The sequence below is a fragment of the Callorhinchus milii genome, unplaced genomic scaffold (genome assembly GCF_018977255.1).
Source record: "Callorhinchus milii isolate IMCB2004 unplaced genomic scaffold, IMCB_Cmil_1.0 Scaffold6, whole genome shotgun sequence".
NCBI classification, from domain to species: Eukaryota; Metazoa; Chordata; class Chondrichthyes; order Chimaeriformes; family Callorhinchidae; genus Callorhinchus; species Callorhinchus milii.
Window position 1 is genome coordinate 24,195,379 of NW_024704747.1, and position 23,148 is coordinate 24,218,526.

At 37.9% G+C, this 23,148-nt stretch overlaps 1 protein-coding gene across 1 annotated transcript in view; it reads left to right on the forward strand.

The window, feature by feature from the left end:
• Window positions 1–653: 653 nt before the first annotated feature.
• The window catches only part of pde1a (phosphodiesterase 1A, calmodulin-dependent), a 115,441-nt gene continuing 92,946 nt past the window's right edge, over window positions 654–23,148 (forward strand). Inside the window, exons 1-2 of the mRNA XM_007890107.2 lie at window positions 654–836; window positions 15,623–15,776. Coding sequence (XP_007888298.2) covers window positions 767–836; window positions 15,623–15,776 — 224 coding nt within the window. The 5' untranslated portion in view covers window positions 654–766. The remainder of the gene's footprint in view (window positions 837–15,622; window positions 15,777–23,148) is intronic.

The following is a 23,148-nucleotide window of genomic DNA, read 5'->3' on the forward strand; positions in this document are numbered from 1 at the left end:
ACGTTGACAATGTGTGGTAAGGCATTACATCAAATGCAATGATTGCCATCCGTGCAATGTTAATACATTTGATAAAACGCTTCTAATTCAAAACGTGTCAAAGTAATTCACATAGAGTTGCTGTCAAATCTAGTGACTGTGTATTTGTATCAATCATTGACCTTTAACATCTTATCCGATATACCCCCCACAATGTAGTATTCCCCCAAGTCCTGTAATCGGGTATCAGTCTAAGCATTGAACTGCACCCCTTTGACCCAGAGACAAGAGTGCTATCCACTGCGTGAATTAACCCCTATTCATTGTAAATCAAAGTGGACTCACAAGCATATTTCATCTCGTGGATCTATATAAACTGAATGTTACAGGAAGGTCTTTTGTAGATTTTTTAAAAAAATCAATAAGTGGATGAAATCAATAGTTGCATTTTCAGCGCCACGTCATTCATTACAAGGACAATGGCTTGAAGCGTAGACCATTTTAACTCTTTCAGTCTAAACTGTGCTGCCAAATGAAACTAATGATACAATTGACAAAAATCATGACACATTCTGAGAGCAAAGCAGCCATGCTGCAATTGGTTGACAAGCTGTGAGATGCACGTCCTGTTATGTTAAATACGGAGTACAGGCAATGGTGCAGTATCCTAGCCAGAAGAACTGTGGTTAGGTTTGAAAGCTGTATTCCAGTACATCCGTATCGATACTGTACTTGTTGCCAAGCTTAAACCAGGATTACACAGGCATACGTTATCACAGGCATTGGGATGAAGAAGAGTGGATTCAGTAAATGTCCTGAGGCCAAATTTAACATCAAAGAATTAAAGAACACACTGGGTAAGGGAATTTCCTCTTTGTATCCATCTATTTCTTATTTGGAGTTGAACATTTGTTATCTAAGTACTGCTTGGTATTTATACTTGAAATGTATAATTAGGCAACCTAGTTTTGACCTGCAAAGAGTTGTACAAGAGATGCATTTATTATATCTATAGTGAAAATATGCTTCCATTCATTTTTGTTTTACTTTCTGAAATAAGCCTGTATTTGCCTCGTTGTAGAAAATAGAAATCATGGCAAAATTATTTTCCAAAGCGGTGATTAAAACAATGGGATGGATTTCCTTACCCTAATCTGGTAAACACATTATTGTACTGAAATGTATCGTCACCCTTGAAGAATAAAATTAGTTATGTTAGACTTGTGAACCAGCAATCTGTCTAGGATTCCTAATTGAATAATCTTATCAGTTTTAGGTCTGAAATATTTCAATTGAAATAATCTATTTTGTTTTTAGTAAAAAAAAGGCTTTTCGTTACAGTGGGGTGAACTGCTATGAACAGGTGGACACATTATATAAGCAATCTGGTTCAGTCTCTAACCATGGATGAGCATATGTTCTAGTTGTATCCTCAGGTCACACAAACAATCACTGCACATGTTACTGAACTATCTGGGTCATTTATAGCTCCAGTATTGTACATTAACATTTTATTTCATTGTGCTTTGTAAATATGTCTCCGAGAAACCCAAGTCTAGATGCATATGAAACTTTTTTTGTTTTGCCCTAGGTTAGTTATGGAGTGCTGTCATGGATGATAAAAAATAACTGTTATTATGGTAAATACATTCTATGAACTTGAGTTAAAAATAACCAGTTTGCAATTGTTTTTTACAATCCGGGAAGTTCTTCATTCAGTAATGTAATTCAAATAAGAACATTGGAAAACACTTTAGGAACTGATGAAATGTAAATTTGGTTGGCTTATAAAATGCCTGCAGACTCGAGCTGAAATTTAGCAATGTATAGGCTCTATGAAGGGTTATAAGCAATAACTTTAGAAGATACAGTTTTTCAATGTTTTCTTAAGAGCAAAAACTATACAATGGAAGTGAACAAAACAAGATTTGGTGCATTGAAAATCAATGCATAGATTACGTATAGATGGCAATGGCAAAAAACACTGTACTGGCAAAATAACAGTCTATCAATAAAACTATCTTTTACAAATAAGATTTAAAAATTGTTAAAACCCAATTTCTTAACATATAAATGAAAATGACACACAGACGCTCTTCAGACCCCTTTTTATCAACGGAGGGAAAGGTTACATTGTGCAGTGTGGAAATAAGCCTATAGACAGTTACATAATTTAATCTTTTAACCTAAATTTAGCATTTGCTGGATAAAACATCATTTGTATTTTTATAAAAGATCAGTTGCCAGGCAACAAAAGACAGGTGCTTTCCTGGGATTCAAATTGCTAACAATAGACTGTCATGTAGTGGGAGTTATTAGGAGAACCTAATAGTGTAATGTGGTTAGTCCTCATCAATGTGGTTCGTGCTGAAGTTTTGATCGAATACAATTATTTGTACACCGTGTTGCTGAGACTAACTTACAAAGAATTCTGAAGGTTTTTTCCATTGCTTTGATAAGTTTTTAACATTTTAAAGCTTTTGCTTCAAAAATGATAAAAACGTACTTGACTATTGTGATTCAATACAATCGTTTCTTTCAATAGTTTGACAGCAATTGTGTTTTTGAATTGTTGATTTTTAAAGTAGCTGTGGGATTCAGTGTATAGATCAAATAATCTTGAAGGTAGTGAGTTTTATTATGTTTTCAGATGGAAGTTGAAGATGTAATTGAAGGCTTATGGCAACACATTTGTCTTTAATATGTCTTCCCCAAAACAGTTTATAATGTAAGTGATGTTAGCTAGAATCTTCCATGTGTATATAGAAAAAGAAGAAATGAGAAAATATGAATCGGCTGATTGAATGCACTTCTTCTGCAGACCAACACAACCTATTGATTGTGATCTACCCACTCTTATCTCTTGTGGAAACTTATACGTAGTTACTACTTGATGCCCAAAGGATATCCGGAAACACTCGAGAATATTTATCCATCTCCACCATTACGTGATGATGTCTGAATTTTTTTTCAGGAACAGATCAAGATTCAAAAAAAAAACAGAATTTAGTTTAGAGTAGTTTCTCGATGCAGTCTGTACCTAACCGAGTAATCGTTTCCCTGCCGGATGCTGTAGTTTTCTAGTTATTGTATGTAGTTAATCCAAAACCATTTCTCTGTGGGGAGAGGAATTCTTCTGTTCTCTATTGCTTGGATAGCCAGCTCCATTGGCTCCCTATCATCGAATGGATCGATTTCAAGCTCATTACACTCGTCTTCAGATCCTTTCAATCTGTGGCATCTCCCTACCTCTCCGACCTGCTTATTCCCCAATCCACCACCCGTCGCCTCCGCTCAACTGGCCCCGGCCTCCTGCTTGTCCTTTGGGACCTCTCAGTATCAGCGGCCATGCTCTCAGCTACTACTTCCTGAAATCTGCAGCACCCTACCTCAATCCCTCTGCCTTGCTCCCTCTTTCCCCATCTTCAAGTTGTGCCTGAAGACCTTTCTCACCAACCGTGTTAACAGTCTCACACCCCACCCCCTGGCTCGGCGCCAGGCTCCGCCACTGTCAAGTGCTCTGAGTCACTACCTGAAGGGTGGGGAGGGGAGCGCTATATAAATGCATGTTACTGTTATTTGAACTTGGGGTAAAGAAATATTTCCTGGTGTCTGTCTTGAAATTGACCTTTGCAGCTCTAAACCTATGTCCTCTTTTCTATTCTCTTGGTGCATCCTTAAAGTATTATCCTGGATTTACTCTTTGAATTTGATTTTACGTCTATAATACAATTTTGTTGAGATGTCTGCTCTCGGGATTGAAGAGCCCGAGCCTGAATAACCATAGCTCGCTAATTTGTGCTCATGTAGACCTGTGTGTATGCTTTGCTGTGTGTATGATTGTTGGTTAGATTCATTAGTTGCCATAGAAACTGTAGCACAATGCAAGATTGTGTGCGGGAACTCATCAAGCGCTATTTTTTTGTTCTCGGCACAAGGATTTAGCCTTTGCTGTTGATGTGTTTTTCTGTGCTTTGTATGAGGAACGTTAGAATTGGACGGCTGGAAAATAAGCCATTGATGATAAAATATCCTCTGTTTGGGCTCGAAACAATTTAGCAAAAAACTTTTTTTGTCTTCGGTTTGGCTTAATCCTTTACCTTCTCCTCTATCACATATTTCCCAGGCATTTTTTGTTTATTTCCGCTTGTAACATAGAAAACATTAATTATTGAAATCCACGAAGTATGACTGCTCCTTTGATATTATGTACTTAGCCCAATGTTTGTTGTCAGCTAGGAGTCTGACACATGGGTCTCCAGTTCCAGCTGCTGAGAATTTACAAAAACAGATTCCGTTTGCCAATTTGGGAATAATTATAATAATAATCCTTGCATTTGATATGGCACCTTATCACCTCTTTGAGACGTCTCAAAGCGCTTCACAGAATATACTGTACAGTGAATTGACTGTATTTTGTGGGCAAAACGCGGCAGCCAATTGTGCGTTCAAATTCTCCCACTAGGATGGGGCCAAGAGAGAGAACTGCCCTTTTGTCTATACCCAGATAACGTAAATGCAGATTATAATAAAAATAATAATCTTTGCATTCAGTTCAGCCCATGTCATACTAAAACATCTTTGGCTAGTACCGTTCAGGTGGATGTTAAAGATCCCACAGCACAATTCCCCAAATAAAATCGGTCATTCACTTCATCCCTGTTTGTGGGACAATGTTGTGCGCAAATTGATTGCAGCGTTCATCCACAAAATATACAGTTTTGTGGATAAACACTTTACAGTATTAGTCTTTACTCTTCGCAGTATGTAATGCAAAGCGCATTGAGATGTCCTCCTGACATGAAAGGAATCATGTCAAATGTAAGGCTTATTATTATTAGTAGCATCTGTCTTACTCTACTGACCTGTGCTGTCGTGATCAGGTGATGCCAAATATCTAGTTCAAGTACAACTTTTGAAATATGATAAAAAAGCATTAGCTGACATCCTCGCTCTGCAGCATTTGAGATTTACCTGCCTTCAAACCCCCTGAAGTGATGTGCTGTGATAATTTTGCGAGGCTGCTAATGAGAGATTAGAATCTAATGCTGCACTGCAATACTTTCAGTCCAGTAGATCATGATTCCAATTTAATTTAATGAAGAGTGCAACGATAATGTGATGTGCATGGGAGGATTAATCAGTTGGTATTCATTATTTTACTTATTTACTTGATTTAATTAGGCAAACGTGGATATTAAAATGTGCGCACATTGGAAATTTTATGCACGTGAGGATTCTTTAGACACAAGGCAAAATCAAATGTTAAAACTGGTCCTGGCCATTAAAAGCTTCATATATGCAGATCTTGATGTTCATTGTTGTTATTAGATCCCAGGTTCATTGTGTGTTGCTGTGAAACATATTGCTGATTGCATTGAATTCGAAGAAATACTGAAAGAACAACACAGCTTGCAAGAATCACTAGAATCTAACCTTTGGTGTTTTGCATGCAAATATGTTTGTCATTTTAATGTTAATAAAAGCCAGCCATACGATAAGCTCCTTACTGACATTATAAATGCTCAAATCAGAATTTATAAGGGGTCTGAAAGGGGAAGGGTGTGGGGGGTAACTGTGCAATTCACGCCTGCTGTGGAGGTATGAATTGAATAGCTTCTGTAACTAACCCGTTTGATCAATTTGAGGCTCAACTTATAGTGCAAGTTAGCAGCAGATCACTATCATTCACTGCCAGCCACCCAGCTTAGACTCAACAAGAAGAACACCAATTTACATTTATATAGCATTTTTCAAGTCAGGAGGACATCTGAAAGCACTTCTCACAACTGATTGGGAGTCTGAAAGGTCAAGGAAAGCAGCAGAAGGTGTATGGAGTGAGGGGAAGTAGCAGAGGGGAGGGGAAGGGAAAGGTGGCCCAAAGTGGTAAGTTTTGAAAGTGGCGAGGGAGGAGTTAAGGCTGGGGGACTCCAGGATGGAGTTCCAGGAGTGGGGGAGAATGACTAATGGCTTGTCTACCATTGATGGCACAACCGGCTAGCGTTTGCTGAGCGCTGGGAACAGCTGGGTCAACAACAACAACAACAACAACAGCTTGAGGGTCAGTAGGAACACAGGAGGTCATCAAGGCAGGGTAGGCAAGATCATGTCCAAGTGAGGACAGGAATCTTGAATTTGATCTGCTAGAAAGAACCCTTCGAGAACTTAATGTCTTACAGGCAATTAGTCGGAATAGAAGCCATCATAGGATCGAAGGGTAGAGACAGAGCGATAGAATTGAAGCACAACAGCAACTCGCATCTATATAGCGCCCCAGAACGCTTAGTAAATGTGGAAATGGACCCCACGTCTAAAGATGAAGTCACCAAAGGGGAGCCTATAGATAGAGGAGAGGATCAAGCAACACTGCAAAAGGACCATTATACAGTTCTACTCTATCTTTTCATTAGTTGAGGTTGAATGTGCACCCATTCTTAAACAAATTGAATAGTTTAGGAAATTTAAACCAAATTGCTGTTTGTTGTCATACACTGAGTTTATTGCAAAATCAAGTAGATGGACACTTTCCACTTAGGCTTATGAGATAACGTTAAAGTTTAGTCATGCTCAAAATCCCAATGATTAATGTACCTTCAATTGAAGCACACGAATAACACTGAAACATTTTGATAGTGACACATTTTAAAAGCTTTCTTTGTTTGACTTTGCAATGATATTTGCACATCTGTGTGTGCTTTTTGTCTCATTGCTTTTTGAAAGAATTCTGAACCTTATGAAACAGCCAAAGGATGATAAGTACTACATTGGGCTAATGGCAGTGCTTAACAAAGCTGGTGGCAGCATTTTCAAAGCATCACATTTTGCACTCTGTTTCTTTGCACAGTTACAGACCAGTAAAAGAAAATGACATCAGTAAGCAGTGAGCAGAAGACTGCAGCAATAAATCAACATTAATGCTCCGATGGTACAGGTCTTGCAAAAGACTTATTGAGGAATCAAATGGCCATACAGTTTAAATTATAAAAACAAATATGAAATGAATGGCATTAATTCTCTCTGTGAAGCTGACCTTGTCATTTGATCCATTGATTTATTTGGATTATTAAAAAAAAAGAATACAACTTGCATTTATATAAGGGCCCACATGCAGGGCAGATTTCCAGAGCACCTGGACTACAAGAATGTGTTGGGAAGTGTGTGAAACAACATCAAGAATAGCAAACTGGATGCGGGATTGGGTTATATTGCCAGATCCCTGAGATTAAGATCCACTCTCAAACTGTACAGTAGGCATCCGGAGAAATTCTTCTCACACATGTTTTTTTTGGTGGCCTCAGTGTGTGTCCACCAACACTAACTGGGTGTCATAGTGATAATTTTTCCTAAAAATATTTAGTTAAATCAGATCAAAAAAGAAGATAATATAATAATAATCCTTGTATTTGATATACGCCTTATCTTGTCTTTGAGACATCTCAAAGCGCTTTACAAAATATACTGTAAAGTGAATTGACTGTATTTTCTGTGGGTGAAACACGGCAGACCTATGTACATCTCAAATGGTTTTCATTTACTTGAGAAAACAGACCTTAACAAGATTAGAACAGACCATAAATGAAAACCATTAAAAATATGCATAAAAATTGTTATTATTATTAGCGACCAGAATTCTGGTACAGTTTAAATTGTCTCAGTGGTTAAGAAAGATTACGTGAACAAACTTGCTCAGCAAACTTGTGGGGCCAGTGTTGGTAAGGTAATGATTTGGTCACTAGATTCAGTGACGTTTTAGGTTTGTTGGAAATTTTTTAAGCTTGGCAAAACTACGACTTTTAATGGAATCTGGTGACCTTCAGGCGACTATTCAAAATCTGTGTCACTCTCGCCCCCACTTCCCCCCCTCCCCCCCACCCACCCCACCCCTGCCCTTGAACCAGCTGGCGTGCGGGGAGAAGAGACGGAGAGAGAAAGAGACAGCACTGCCAACTGCCACTTAGTGAAAGTCACCAGATGGACCTTGAGAAGATGCTAGACGAAGCAAAAAATCACTGAGCTCCAGAGAGCTTGTATACTGTGTGTGTGTGTGTGGTGTGTGTGTGTGTGTGTGCGCGCGCGCGCGTCTCTGGGAAGCTACCCTGTGTGAGAGGCTCTATATAAATGCAAGTTGTTGTTGTTGGCAGCAGGGGGAGGGAAAGTGCTTGTCCTTGTGTGGAGGGCTGGTCTTTGTAATTTGAGCATACACCTCTCAGGCAGAGTCGCGAAGGCGGACGGCCAGGCAATCGGGTGCTCTTTGGTCACACAACATCACGAGGTGGCAGCTTGCGACCACGATGGCGCAGTTTAGAAACTCCGATCTAGAGTAACGCATACAGTTCCGGTCACCGTGACATACAGGGCTGTTCAGACCCCGAAGGCAGTGTAGAGAAGAGCAGCAAAGCTGATTTTCAGTGGCAGATTGGGACCAGCCAGATGGACTGTAACAATGTGGTCTTTTTTTGGTCTTTGCCACATTTCTACGTTACGACACACTGAAGAAAATGGGCCATAAAATGAAGCATTGCTGAACATATCGCAAATTGGGTGATCTTGGGTTGGAAACGCATTAGAAATAGACTTGATAAAGTTATCCTGTCATGGAATATTAATTGGTGTAAGAAAATCAGCCCCATTTGTTTGTGTCTACTGCGAACATTATGTAGAAATGTATATTTTATGTTTGGGTCCATTAACTGACAATAATTGTAACGGTCAAATTCGAATGTAAAACAGAAATTCCAAATATTATTATTATTATATCTTATTTTTAATATAACATTTATCAAGTATGTGGTTGAAATGACTCAAGTGCTTCACAGGATTAAATATAAAGTGCAGTGACTGCGAAGTGTGGTGAAGATGCATACAGCAATGTCACTTAAACAACTGTGAAATGAATGACCAATGTTATCTGGGGAACAACAACAACTATTACTTACATTTATATAGCTCCCTTCACGCAGGGTAGGGTCCCAAAACTTTTTCCCGGTTCCTCAGTCTAACATTTCATCCGAAGTACGGTACCTTCGACAATGCAGCATTACCGATTAACTATTTAAAAGCTTAAAAGTCCGATTTTAGCAATCCTAACCATTTCAATCTTTTCATGTGAGCAATGCACATAGCACAGAGAGAGAAACCCTGTGAACGATTGATGGGGGGATGCTTCTGAAGCAATCAAAGTGCACAATGTATAAAGCAACATTTTTCATGCAGTAATTATATTTAGGAATTCTTGTTAAGAATTCCTTAACAAGAATTCCTTGGGTCTACTGCAAACATTATGTAGAAATATATATTTTATGTTTGGGTCCATTAACTGACAATAATTGTTTAGATATGGATATTCGCCACTGTAGAATTCCTTTCTACATGTGCTACTAATGTGACATATTCCTTTGCTCCACATCTTTTGACAGATAACTATGTTCAAAGACAGAACCTTCGAGCCTTTGAGAAGTATCTTGGGAATGCTTGGATACATTTTGGATTTGCTTCATAAATTTTTTTCTATGTTGTGGGTTATTCATACTGAGCATTTGATCTTTAACACAGATGAAGGTTCTTTTAGTCATGAAAAATAACTTTAAAAATAACCTTAGGAGGCATTTCTTTTCCGTTTATGATTGATGTGGGTCAGACAACAATTTAACAACTCCCATTTTCATTTCCCTCACAATTGCTTGCAAATAATAACGTTTAAAGCTTGGCTTTGTATCGGCTTTATTCATTAGTAAGGATAAATTAAAATTACTGGATAGTGTTAGGAATTTCAGGTTTATTTTAGTACTTGCGTAAATGCTGGAAAATAGTGAATTGCCATATTGTTTTTCTGATCTTCTCCACCATTGGCAGCAACTGCTAACTGCCAAGTGCAAACACTGGTCAATTTCAGTTCACATATTTTAGAATCCAACAGTTCTTTCTGATAGGGCAGAATACTGTATTTCTCCTAGTTTAGTCATCTAATGCAGCGTGTAAAAAAACAGATATAATACCAATGATGGTTTTTCCCTGGTTCTTTAAAACTGAGGGATACTAATTGTAAGTCTTCTAAGTTCTGTCTCGCTGTCTGACTTGCTACGTAAGATGAAAACTTCTGTGCTTTTCTCTTAGGACAGAAGCAGGGGAAGGTGACCAAATAAAACTGCGAGAAGAAATAATAACATTTATATCCTTGGCTTGGTAAACACAGGCAATAGATACTGGGAGAAATGTGGTTTATGGTGGTAAGAGTTTGAATCCTGAAGAGAGCCCCTTTTGACATTTTTAATATTCTATCAAGCAGATATCTACCCAGTTATGAAATATTGTTTAGGTGGAATTCCCAGTACTAGTCTAGCTAGAACTGTCATACTTGTTAAGATATTTTGCTCCTAGGAATAAGGACATGTCTACATTAGCAAATCTCAAACGTACCCTCGTAACACAATAAAAAAAAAGATGGTGTTTTTTTAAATGTGTTAAGTAGTTTGCTAAGAAAAGGGACTTTCAATTGTTCCTTAATTTCGTGGTTAGACAAATTTTTGTTTTTACAAAAAAAAATCTAATGTACCATTGGTTATAGTTTTGGAGTTTATTATTCATTATTTTCAATTTCTGCTTAAGAATGTACTGTACTTGTGAATATCCTACCAAACATTCAGGCCCAAGAATTATTACACTTATTTACATTGCAAAATTACTGTTCCATTGTGAATTATCATTCAGTAATATAGTGATTGTCTTGTGGGAGGGTGATTCAAATGCAATTGAAAGTTCTTTTACAACTGACTTCCTGTATCTCTTACACAGACAAAATGTATTTTGCAACCACGATTAGTAATGTGTCACATATGCTCAGTCTTTAAGTAATTGCGACATCCTGACATGCATAATCCTTTTACTGAACGCTTTCCAAATCCAGTTTGTACCATTATTTTTAGAGTATAATTTCTCCTCCAACAATCACTGAACTGATCCGATAAGTGAACATGTATTTCCGTACAATGGAGACGGACCATTGTACAGTATCTTTATCCTGAGTTGCTGATTGCTTGTGACCCAGGTGAAACAAACCAGAAATATATGTACTTTCTATACCTGACACCAGCAGATGTCTCATAAGGAAGAGCTATCATAGCACATATTAGTAGATAGAATGAATATTGCAAAAAAAAAGTAAAGGCTGATTGAATATTGCAGCTCATATTAAAGTTTTCTAAACTCTTTACTCTTTTTTCATCTTTTACCATGGTATGAAATGGATAATTCAATTGGGATAAACTGTTTAGCAGCCAGTTCTTGAAGGTGCAAACCTCAAATCCAAACACATCCTGTCAGTAGGTTTCCTTGACTCTCATCTGTGTGATAAGCCATCAGATTTATCATGCTTGGTCATAGATCACAAGATTTACTCAACTTTGAGCCACTAAAATCAATTGCAACAAAGGTTCAAGCAGCTACCAAGAGGAGTTAGTTATATCATGTACTGCCTCTCCCTGAGGGCAGTTGTTAAAGACCATGACTTGCCAAAAGGCACAGATACAATCAATAGCAGTTACACTGTTGACGGCCACTCCATTGATTCACTGTTAGAAATAGTTCCATTGCGTGTCACTTAAACCAAGTGGGTTTTAATGGAAATGTAATCTAATGTTTCAGGGGTTTTAGCCTCTAGATTTCTTCATCTGATTGAATACGATTTGGTTATTTGTAAAGTTATCAAGCAACTTATTTACTTTAGACTTTTAGCTTTTCAGGTCCAGCTCCAGTAACTAACTCAAAGTCAGATGCTGTGAACGTCATTGGCAGGGGTTTAATAGAATGTATATAGTTTGAAATTAATAATAATAATCCTTGCATTTGATTATAGCATCTCAAAGTGCTTCCACAGAATATAATGTTAAGTGAATTGACTGTATTTTTGGGGGGCAAAACTCAGCAGCCAATTGCACACAGCAGTGTCCCACAAACAGTCGTAGATTGAAGTGACCAATTTATTATTTTTTTGAAGGAATTATTACCCTCGGAAAAGCGATCCACCAATCGACCAACAACCAGCTTCCTACTTACTGATAGGTAAACAGAGGCGCGTGGAGTAAGGAAACTTATACAACGTTTCGTCCTGCCGAGGAATCAAACACAGTTCTTTAGCTTCGGAGACGAGTGCTCCAATGCGAATGTGTCAAAAGCTACACAGCTGCTCATTTTTTTTTCTAATTTCAATGGATAAATGATGCGTAACTTTCATTTAGAGTGAAATTAACATCTAACCATTGAATTGATGTCACGTCTGCTTGACTTGAAGGTTAAGCAGACACAAATCTAGCTTATACAGTGCGGGTTTACTGTGTTTGGCAGGAAAGAAAGTCAAGATCTGAAATGGTTTTTTAAAAAAAACTTGCCAGGTCTAAAATCTCAAATCTTTAACATGTTTATTCTTTCAATCAGTTGTTTTTTGACACTTTCCATGTAATAGTCTTGCCCGGATTGGGGTGTTATGATCCATTGTCACTGGTGGACCTTATTTGACAGTGGGAGTGAATTATTTTCAATGGGATGCACAATGCCTATTAGTATAAGATTTGAGTTAGTTGTGGTTCTTGTGGCAGTAGATATTGGCTTTACTGGGTTCTTAGTTCTTTTCAGTTGTGGAGGCCTGAACAGGAATCTAGCATTGCGTGGGATTGAGGATGCACAAATTCTAATTGCAGCACAACTATAATAATAATCCTTGCATTTATATATACATACATATATATATAACATTTATATATTATATAAGCTATACATACAGAGTTAGATTGTGATATTGCAATCACCTGCCATTTGATTAAAAGAACCAAACCTATTAACAGATTGCATTTTAAATATTAATAAACATGAAATGATCTCCGCCTGAGGGCGTTGTAGAAATATTGTCGGTAAGTTTCTATTTGGATATACGGTACAGTAGTATGTCTTCAATTTAGGCCAGTTCCCCCTTGTTTTTATCTTTCCTGGATGTGTGTTATACATCAGGGATGATCCCACCTGCCTTTGTACAAGTTGCAGCTGGAATCGAGCTGCAATTAGAGTGGGAATGTACAGCTGGAGCTCTCATGTATGCAGCTACGTCAACGGCAAACCTGGAAGAAATCCAGGACCAGCTACATTAAGTTTACTTTTTATTATAATATGTAATATTTAAAGTTATTAATAATAATAATCCTTGCATTTGATATAGCGCCTTATCACGTCGTTGTGATGTCTCAAAGCGCGTCACAGAATATACTGTAAAGCTAATTGACTGTATTTTATGGACAAAACGCAGCAGCCAATTGCGCATAGCAGCGTCCCACAAACAGTCATGGGTTGAGTGATCATATTATTATTATTATTTCATTTATTTATTTTTGGAAACTATTATTACCACCAGAAGTTGATACGCCATTTGTCTAACAACCAGGTCCCCACTTACTGCTAGGAAAACAGAGGTATGTTTGCATAAGAAAATTTGCCTAAGGTTTCGCCCCGCCCAGGAATTGAGCTTGGGTCCTTTTTGCTTTCAAGGTTAACTTGCTAACCACTACACTAAGGACTCCAAGTTCTAGATATTAGCAACAGAATTAGCTTGATGTACTTGTAAATCACACCTACGTATTTTTACTGTAAGTGCAGGTAGATAAAATACAAAGAAAAAAAAATGTCTATTCGGTGTTATTTCACTCTCGATTTATTTCTAAAGAGCTTGAAAATTGATAGTCCCAATACTTATGGAACAGGGAAAGATGGCCCTGGTCTGCACAAATGTATACATCAAGCACTCTTTTGATTTAAACTGTGAAGTAGCATTTATTTGGTATCACAGCAAACTCGTCTGCAGTGTTTCTCATCTTGCTCTCGTTTGTGTGAATTGCTATTCCATTATGGTTGCGTGTTTGAATGGTGCTCAGCAACTCGAAACAACTCTTGATTTCTCTGGGAAATTTCTTGCAAATTTCTCAAAATGTTATTCCCCCTCTCAGTCATTTGGAGTGTCAGTTTATACTGCGTGATTCCAAGTCCCAACATGGGGCTTGAACCCACAACCTTCTGACTCAGAGGCAAGAGAGCTACCTCTACGCCCAGCTAACACAGGTAACTATTTTCCTTAAGGAGGAGGTAGGCAGAGGGCCTCTCTGGCAACTAGCTGGTTTCATGGTGACCTGGTAATGGGAAGAAGGAACTGACTTTAATCTTGGTGATGGATTTGGAGATTCACTAGTTAAACCAGGTAGGTTCACAGTACTCTTTAAAAAGGCTGATGATTAACCAGCCTGCCTGGTTCATGAAAGGAACTTGGAACAATAGACAAATTCATCCCAGTCATCTCCTGATCACCCGCGAAGGTCAGTTTCTTAGACTGTAGGATGACCCTAACTGACAAGCAATGGAGCGTGGCAGGCACTAGTAATGGTTAGCTGCCTCATTTTTTGCTGGTTAAATTCCAGACAAATTGGAATCCCAAATGTTTTGACTCCTGCGGAGCAATGCTTGTGCTCTCCAGGGAGGATTGTGTACTCTAGAATTGTCAAACAAAAACCATGCTTCTATGAATTCTCAGTAGCTGGAACTGGAAACCACGTGGTCATAGGTTTCTAAGAGTGCCACGAGCCTGACTGACAAGACCTTTATTACCGACAGGTGCATTACTTTGTCTATTGTGATGAAAAAGCATTGTTTTATGAAGATGTTGCACCCTGTGTCTGATACCCATCCATCTAGAAATTTTACTTCTTGATTGGCTCCAACACAAAGAATATCTATTTGGCAATATCTAGTGTCTAGATGTTGTGACAGCGATAAAAGCCTTAGAAGATTATCGCTCACTTCCTCACACGTAGGACTGACTGAAGGGATATTGCACTGTGGTTGGTGTCAAAATAATACGATTTTCAACTTCGACAATGTGAACATTTCTCTCTCTCTCGCCCTGTCTGGTTTGCAACTGCTTGAGATGGAGTGCTGAACTCTCTTTATTCCAATTATTTTTTCACTTCGATTTTATTAAAGCAAAAATTCCCACCCTGCTAAAGTTCTGTTATGACGAATGGAGCAGCTGAAACATTGATAAGATGAGAACTAATTTGCTGGCTCCATATGTTTTAATCATATGGTAAGTACTGTATTTTGTAGATGACTGCTTTTTAAATTTGAGTAGCTTTTCTACCAACTCCTGCATTATTTAGCAGTGTAGAAAATTGGAAGAAATATTTATTTTGAAAATAAACAGGTTTGTATTTGCAATTTCAATCAATGAATGGTTAGTCTAAGTTGATAGCTAATAGCCTGCAGAATGAAAGACTGCCATGTTAGCCCTTCTACATCTCACTGAAGCATGTTTACACCAGCTCTTGACAGCCAGAAGTCAACCCTGGTCTTAAAGCAGGGTAAACAACGTAATTCAGAGGAAACAAACACTAGCCTTTCTCCGTGTGAAAAGTACTTTATTAAGTATAGATATGTATTTTATTGCAGCTGATCTGTTAATGATTGCAAATATTACAAAGCATGAGGTCCAATTAAAGTTTTTCAAAGGGGCTAATGTGAAATGTTGACCTATCTGGAATTTTTCCCTCCCATGTTGTGTTCTGCTTGATTTTCCTCTTTAAACTTTTTATATCTGCCTCATTTTCTTTCTCAGGTTCCGACTCCCATGCAGCATTTGCTGCGCACTGCAAGCTCAACAAAGAGAAACAACATGGGCTGCTGGACGAGAACAGTAATCTGGGTGGAAGATTTTCCAAGGCCTTTGGAACTAGGGTTAAAAATAACACAGCTGGACAATCCGCAGTCAGGTTAGGAATGTGATACGAAAGATATATTTAAAAAGAAACACTTTTTATCATGGCTTGTGGATGATGTTTTCTTAAATGCAGTAGGTAGCTTTGTGTTACTTAGCTAAACTTTGCTTGGTTATATAGTAATATTCCTTGCATTTGATATAGCGCCTTATCACATCGTCAAGACATCTCAAAGCACTTCACAGGTTATACTGTAAAGTGAATTGTCCGTATATTTTGTGGGCGAAACCCGGCAGCCAATTGCGCACAGCAGTTGTGGATTGAGTGACCAAATTATTACTTTTTAAAAAAAATTGGATTGTTCCTTGTTGCCAATAAAGAAGGCAACGGGGCTAGAATATTGTCACAACATATTGGTTGTGTTCGTATTCCCAGAAATCGTAATCAAGCGATAGAGTGCTCTAGTAAAACCACACAATAGAGTACTGCCTAGAGCTCTGCTTGCTGTGACATAAGGTGGGCGCCCAGGCCAATGAAGCAGTGCAGAGGAGAGCAACTAATGAATGAACGAAAGAAATATAACCTCAGTCTACTGAGCCGCTCATAATAGTTAAGACCCTTCAGCCCAGGAATTAATAGAGTAAACCGTTGCAGAGCCCCTTCAAGGCTGGTGCATTCTTCTTAAGATTGAGTGCCAAAACTACACACATTATTCCAAATGAGGTCCAAATGAAGTCCAAATGTGTGATGTATAGCCGGAAAAGTAACTCTTTACTTTTATATTCCAGAGCTTTCATGATCAATGCCAACAGGCCATTTGCCGTCATGATTCCTTGCTGTACTTGCGAATTAGACTGTAATGATCTTTGAACATGAACTCTAGCTCTCTCTGCTAAACTATCTGGCGACCTTCAAAAGTAGATTTGAGCACATTACAAAAACCACCATTTATGACAAGCCTGCTTTGTTGAGCTCTCTTTTGTTGAAGCTCAACTTGTATAGTGGTGGCATGCGAATTATACATCTGTTCTCCTTGCTTTCTTTCACCTGAGTGCCTGAATACGCTAGCTTTTATTCAGTTTTTTTGGGTTTGAGCTCCACATTGACTCTTGCCAAGGTCAGACTTCACAGCAGCCAGATTGCATGAAAGAAACAGTGACATAAATTGCATTGAAATGAATAGAAGTGAGAATTTTTTTTCAGACAGAATGTTCCTTCGTTTACTGAATTAGCGAGGCAATAAAGGTAAGTGACAATTGAGTGTTCTGCACCTTTGTAAATACAGAGCTTCATTCATACTTGCATCAGGCCAAGGCTAGTGATGAATCTATTCCAAAGCCACATACACAGGCTGTTTCAATAAGGCTGCCCTCAAAAAAACATTACCACCCAGTCTGTTATTCCTCGAAATGTACCTTCAGAAGCAATGTGTTCTTCTCAGATACCCTGTGGAAAAATTTATCATTCTGCACTGTTCTGGTCAGTGTTACTTGCAATACAACCATCGTCAAACCTGAAATTGCACCCGGTCTTAGCCTGGAAGACAATTTTGTCTTAAACATTTAAGATTGCGCAGAATTATGGCAAATTCTTAAATTCAGTCTTAATTTGAAAGCTATTTCTTTCAAAGCCAGTTTTGAGATTAAAATAGAATTTAAGAACATGTCTGCACCACCTTAAACTTTTAAGGCAAGTTGATCTTAGAGGCTGAGATAAGATGGAATATCAGGCCTGTCATCTTTTAATAAAAGAAACCTCTGGCTTGCAACACCGGGAGAGTAGATGGATTAAGAGGATAAAAAGATTTGGGATTTTACTTTGTGCTTGGCTTAAATATCTCTATAGTAATATGATGGAAATATTTTTTATTTGTGCTGGAATGCAATGCAAGCTGTATTCGAATGTGACTTCTGGTGCATTGTTGTGTTGAAATCATTATTTTCCTGCAGAACATGTGCGGCAATCATCACCGTCTCTACAGTTTTATTAGCAAATGCAGCGAAAGGTCGTAACAGCACTTGTCAAGTCCATTTAACATTGGGAGAAAAGGCCTAGATTTTTTAAGACCACTGTGTTCTTTCACTCTCCCAGTTAATTGAGCTGGAATTTTTCTCTCCCGTGTTGTGGTTTACTTCATTTTCCTCTTTAATTGTTTTATATCTGTTTCATTTTCCCGCTTGGGTTCTGACTCCCATGTAACACTTGCTTCACATTCATCTTATTCTCAATTGAAAGTTGTAATAATTTTTTTTAACCGGCTTTTGTTTTACATTATTTGTTCTTCAGCTGATGGCAATTAACAATTCAAAGAGGAAAGCTTCTGGACTATCCATTCTGGAGGTTTAGATTTACATTCATTATTTGAACCAGTCCGGATAAGACAGACACATTTTGAATATAGGGCTGTCTGTTTCAAAAGATAGATTTCGTTCAATTCTCGTGATTAAAAACTTTACATCAGCAATGAATTATATTGAGTTTCATATCAGGTTGCGATGTCAGTGGGCTGATAACAGTGACCTCTGCATTAAACTGAAAAGTACAAGTACACTTTGTACCCAAAGGTTGATTTGGAGTCTGATTGTAATTTTCTTTTCTATCGACTCTCTTTGAAAGACAAATTGTTCTTTTACTTGTTTAAATCAAATGCAATTTGCAATACGATTTACGGTTATATAACACCAAATCACATCACTGAATGTCTGTCTCATAGAACTTCACAGAATTTACTAAAATGTACTGTATGCTGTAGGCAAATGCAGCAGCCAATTTGCTCACAGCAATTTCACACAAACGGCCAGAAAGTGAATAATCAATTTTATCTGGAGGACTGTTGGCTAGGTTAGCCCTTCTCTTTTCGAATAATACCATGGGAACTTTAATGTCCACCTGAACAAGTAAAGGGGATCTCAGTTTCCTTTTTTTCATCTGAAAGACAGCACCTCGGTGAGTCAGTGTCTAGAGGACATCAATTTAGGATAGCGAGCAAATGCGGGGATTATATATTTTTTCGTGCACAGAGGAATTATGATATGGAATGTCCTGCTGGGACAGAATCCATTTTAGCTTTCAAAAGGAAACTAGATGCAATACAAATTTACAGTTATAAATAAAGCCTTTCAGGTCGGGAGGATGTCCCATGGCTTTTGACAGTCCTGGCTTGGATAGATAGCTTTTTTTAAAAAAAGAGTAAACTACAGGGGTAATGTTAGGGCTTCTGATTTTTTATTTTAACCAAACATAGACCTGATAAAACACTCCCAACACAAAATAACTAAATCAATGTTTATTCAATAAACCGGAAAACACCGGAAATACTTGACGCTGATGTAACTCTGAGGTGAGGTTCCCTCTCTCTCTCTCTCGCTCGCTCTCGGTGGTTTCCTGGTGTACCAACTGTGTATGCATTGCTCTCCACCTCCCTCTCCTGGGTACGTGCCTGTGCACACGAAGGGGAGACAGGCTCCCTCACTCATCAGCAAAGCCTCCTTTTTCTTCAGTGTGTGCGCAGGTTCATCTTCGCCCCGGGACGTTACCCCTCGTGAAAAGCGCTATATAAATGCAAGTTGGTTGTCCTCTCAGTACACTAACGAAAGCTTCGAAAAGCCCTGGTTTCTGAACGCTCTAAAATCGCTGAAACTAAACACCGAAAAATCTAATGGAAAAAAAACCCCGAATATCAGAAGCCCCAGGAATGGGGAAATGACAGGTAAATGGAACTGAAAGGATTGCTCTTAAAAGAGCCAGCAAAGACACAATGAGCACGTGGCTGTCTACTGTGTTTTTAATTTCTACGGTTCTAAACAACGCAGCATTGTATTGGAGCGTCAGCCTAGATTGTAAGTTCAAAGTCCCAACGTGAGGCTTGAATCAACAAGCTGAGAGGCAAGAGTGCTACCAACTGAACCTTTATTAAATTCTGATATTGCCATATTCTGGTATTTGCCATTGACTTGTGCCTAACTTTTTCGCTCAGTGACTTTGGATTTCAAAGCCAATGTTAACAAGCTGAAAAGAGCCTCGTCATCATTCTTAACACATCTACTTGTGTGAAGGCGAGTGGAAAATGGTAATGAACATGTTAGAAATTCTGAAATACAATTCTGATGGTTGTTTAATCTTCGGATATCCCTCATTAACTTGATTGGTGACCCTAAAATCATTTCCCCAAGGAGAGTGCATTGCTCTGAATGCGCTATTGATGCTACTCTGGTAAAAATGCTGCATAATTATGACTAAAAGCGTATGAAAAGCTCAACTATTGAATCCTTTGCTTTAACAGTAGTCTGAAGTGGCATCCAGGAAAATTACTGATGTGTTGTGGCACTTAACTGTCCTGTCAATCAGGACTATGATTAAAGAAGCTGTCTGCTTCAATACAGGAGCTGCTAATGGGAAATGTAATGACGTTGAACATGTTTATGTTGCTGTTCAGTCAGCCCAACAGTTGCACAATTATATTAGGTCTTTTGCATCACAGTGTGGACAAGGCACCTGTTCAGACATCATCGATCTGATCACTTTATTGTTCTGCAACTATCTTTAATAATATACAACAATAATCCTTGCATTTGATATAGTACCTTATCATGTCTTTGAGATTTCTCAAAGCGCTTCACAGAATATACTGTGAAGTGAAATGACTGTATATTTTGTTGGCGAAAAAGAGGAATCTATGCTCTTCCTTACAGCTCCAGGGTATTGCCAGTAAGTCCTCTTGAAAGATGTCCAAAGCAATTTGGGAAAATACTGTGTATACCAGTCAGGCTAATGCGCAACTTCATTCAGCCAGTGATCCAATGAAATTATCTCTCATTAAAACCGATCATCCCGATCGTACATCTAGTACTGCTTCATTTATAAATTGGGGCTGATGTTAATAATGGCTTTTTACTGTATTTAAAACTAACAAAGCAATTTGTTTTAACTTTTATGTTTGATTTGTTCGGTAAAACTGACGATATCTGTCATTTTTCTCTGCAGTTTGATTTCCCTCAAAGTTGATTTGGGTTCCAGTATTTTCAGTCTATTAATTTTTTTAGCACATCTGACTCTTTACTTCAAAGCCTCTGCAATCTGAATTGCTTAATACGTAGGTGTAAAACATGAATTCACTTTTGACAATGAACTTGTTAAACCATAGCACAGCATGACGTTTCAAGAGCTCTTAAAATTGATAATGCCTGTGGTTTGGTAATATTAGCTTATAACATCATTATTACCTTGTGCAACTTGTGTCACGGTTTCTATTGAAGGTTAATGAGTTGCAAAAGTTTTGATAGATTTCTATTCAATGATAAAAATGTGGAATTTTATTAAGAATTGAGGTAACAGAGTGAGAAGTATCAATCACTGTATCAGTCACTGTCACTGCATTAAAGCTGTCTTGCTTCTTATTCACTCAAACATACACAGGGGATACATCTGTATTATCTTAAGTAGATCGACCCCTAATTCATGGCTAAATTGGAATGATAACTGGCTATGTGTTCCAATATAGTTTGATCAAATATTATGTCAAATTCAAGATAATGGTAATTGCAACAAAGGTTGGATTATGATCAGCGATAATACTGTACAGTCACAATTAGGAGTAAATGTGCTGTCCCATCGCAAGAGTAGTTGGATATAAAGAAGCTCTGTATTCGTTCTTCCAAAATACCCACCCCTACGATTCCCCCCCATCACGATATCAAGCTGTTTTTTTAAATGAGTCCAGTTTCCTGGCCTTAACAACCCTTCCTGTCAATCTATTCCAGATGTTAATCACCCCCTGGGTAAATCTACAGAATATTTCTTGATTAAATAGTTAACAACTATTGTTGAGGGCTACATTGAATATACTACATTGTGTTATTTGGGAATTTGCTGGCTATTGCTTACCCTTAATTAGATAAAATAAATTGGTTGTCTCACAAAGGTTACAATATACATCCAGTATCCGCCTATAATTTCTCTGAAAACCTGCAGGTATTAATGAAATCACTTATTTTTTATTTCCTATTTGTGCAGTATATGGATATTGATCTATTTGTTTAATGCTTATTCAGTTGATAAATCGTGATTCATGATTTTTGAAGCTGTCATTCAAATGAGGCGTGGATAATTCCTAAAACACAGTCGAGGGTTTTACCATTATTTTGCAATGTAAAATATCTTTCAAAATGTCAACCGCCTAGTTAGTTTTGTTTGACTGTCCTTAAAATGTCTTTTCCAAGATTCTCAGAAAACATCATTTCGTTATCCGAGTGTTATAATAGAAAGGGCAAGGATTTTCAAATTGCCCTTGTCCTTCCTCTATCCCTACCTCCACCACCCGCCCTCAGGAACTTGATCAGATATTCCAAAACAAAACCTTATCACAAGGAAATTCTAGCTATCAGCCTGGCTCAGTTGGTCGCACTCTCACCTCTGAGTCAGAAGATTGTGGGTTTCAATCCCTCAGTGGGACTTTGAGATCATAGCCTAGGCTGACACTTCAATGCAGTGCTGTGGGTGAGCTGCGTGGTTAGAAGTGCTATCCTTAAACCGAGGGTGGTTGAGGTGAATGGTAAAGATCCTAAAGAGAACGGAGCTTCTCCTAGTGAATTTTAAAATAGACCCAGATACAATTAGCTGTTCACTTCATGGCCATATGTGAGGCAGTATGTGTGCAAATTTGCTGCCGAGTTTGCCTACAAAATAGTTATTGCTCTATTAAATCCTGTGAAGTACTTTGAAATGTCCTCGCAAGGTGAAAGGTGCTGTATCAAATACAAGGATTTTTATTACTGCAATTTACACTCCTCCAATGCCACTCTGGAAACAGAACTTTAGTTCCAGCAGTGATGCAATGTAATCCCCTCATAGATGGAACAATTGACTTCTCTGTCAATCATACTTATTTTATTGAATATTTTATGTTTTAAGAATAATGCACACTACATTTAACGACATCAGATCAAGCGTGTTATATATAATACAGCTAATTTTGTACTGCGTTTAATGAAGTTTTTTCTCCCGTCTTTTAAAATGCTTTTGTTCTGATGGTTAGACTTCATTGGAATTGTCCAATCATTTTTTTTTCTAAATATGAAAACAGTGTAATTACATGGTTTCTTGAATAGGTTAAGAATTTTAGAGTTCTGACAGCAAAAGTTTAAGGCAAAACGAGAGAGAAATACTGATGTATAGAAGACTTAAGTATCTCATTAATTTCACAGCTTGAGATTATGGTAGGCACAGTAGGGACTAGAAAGATTCTGAATAATTTTAGTCAAATACGATTGAACTGTGGAAGTAATAAGAATCCTATACTGTTTACTGCAATACAGAATAAATTGTAACTTAAAGCATCAGCTGACTTCTTATAAATAATGCCATATTTTACGCTGAGTTGCTTGATCCCCTATTGGTAATGAATATTATTCTGTGAGCTGAATAAATA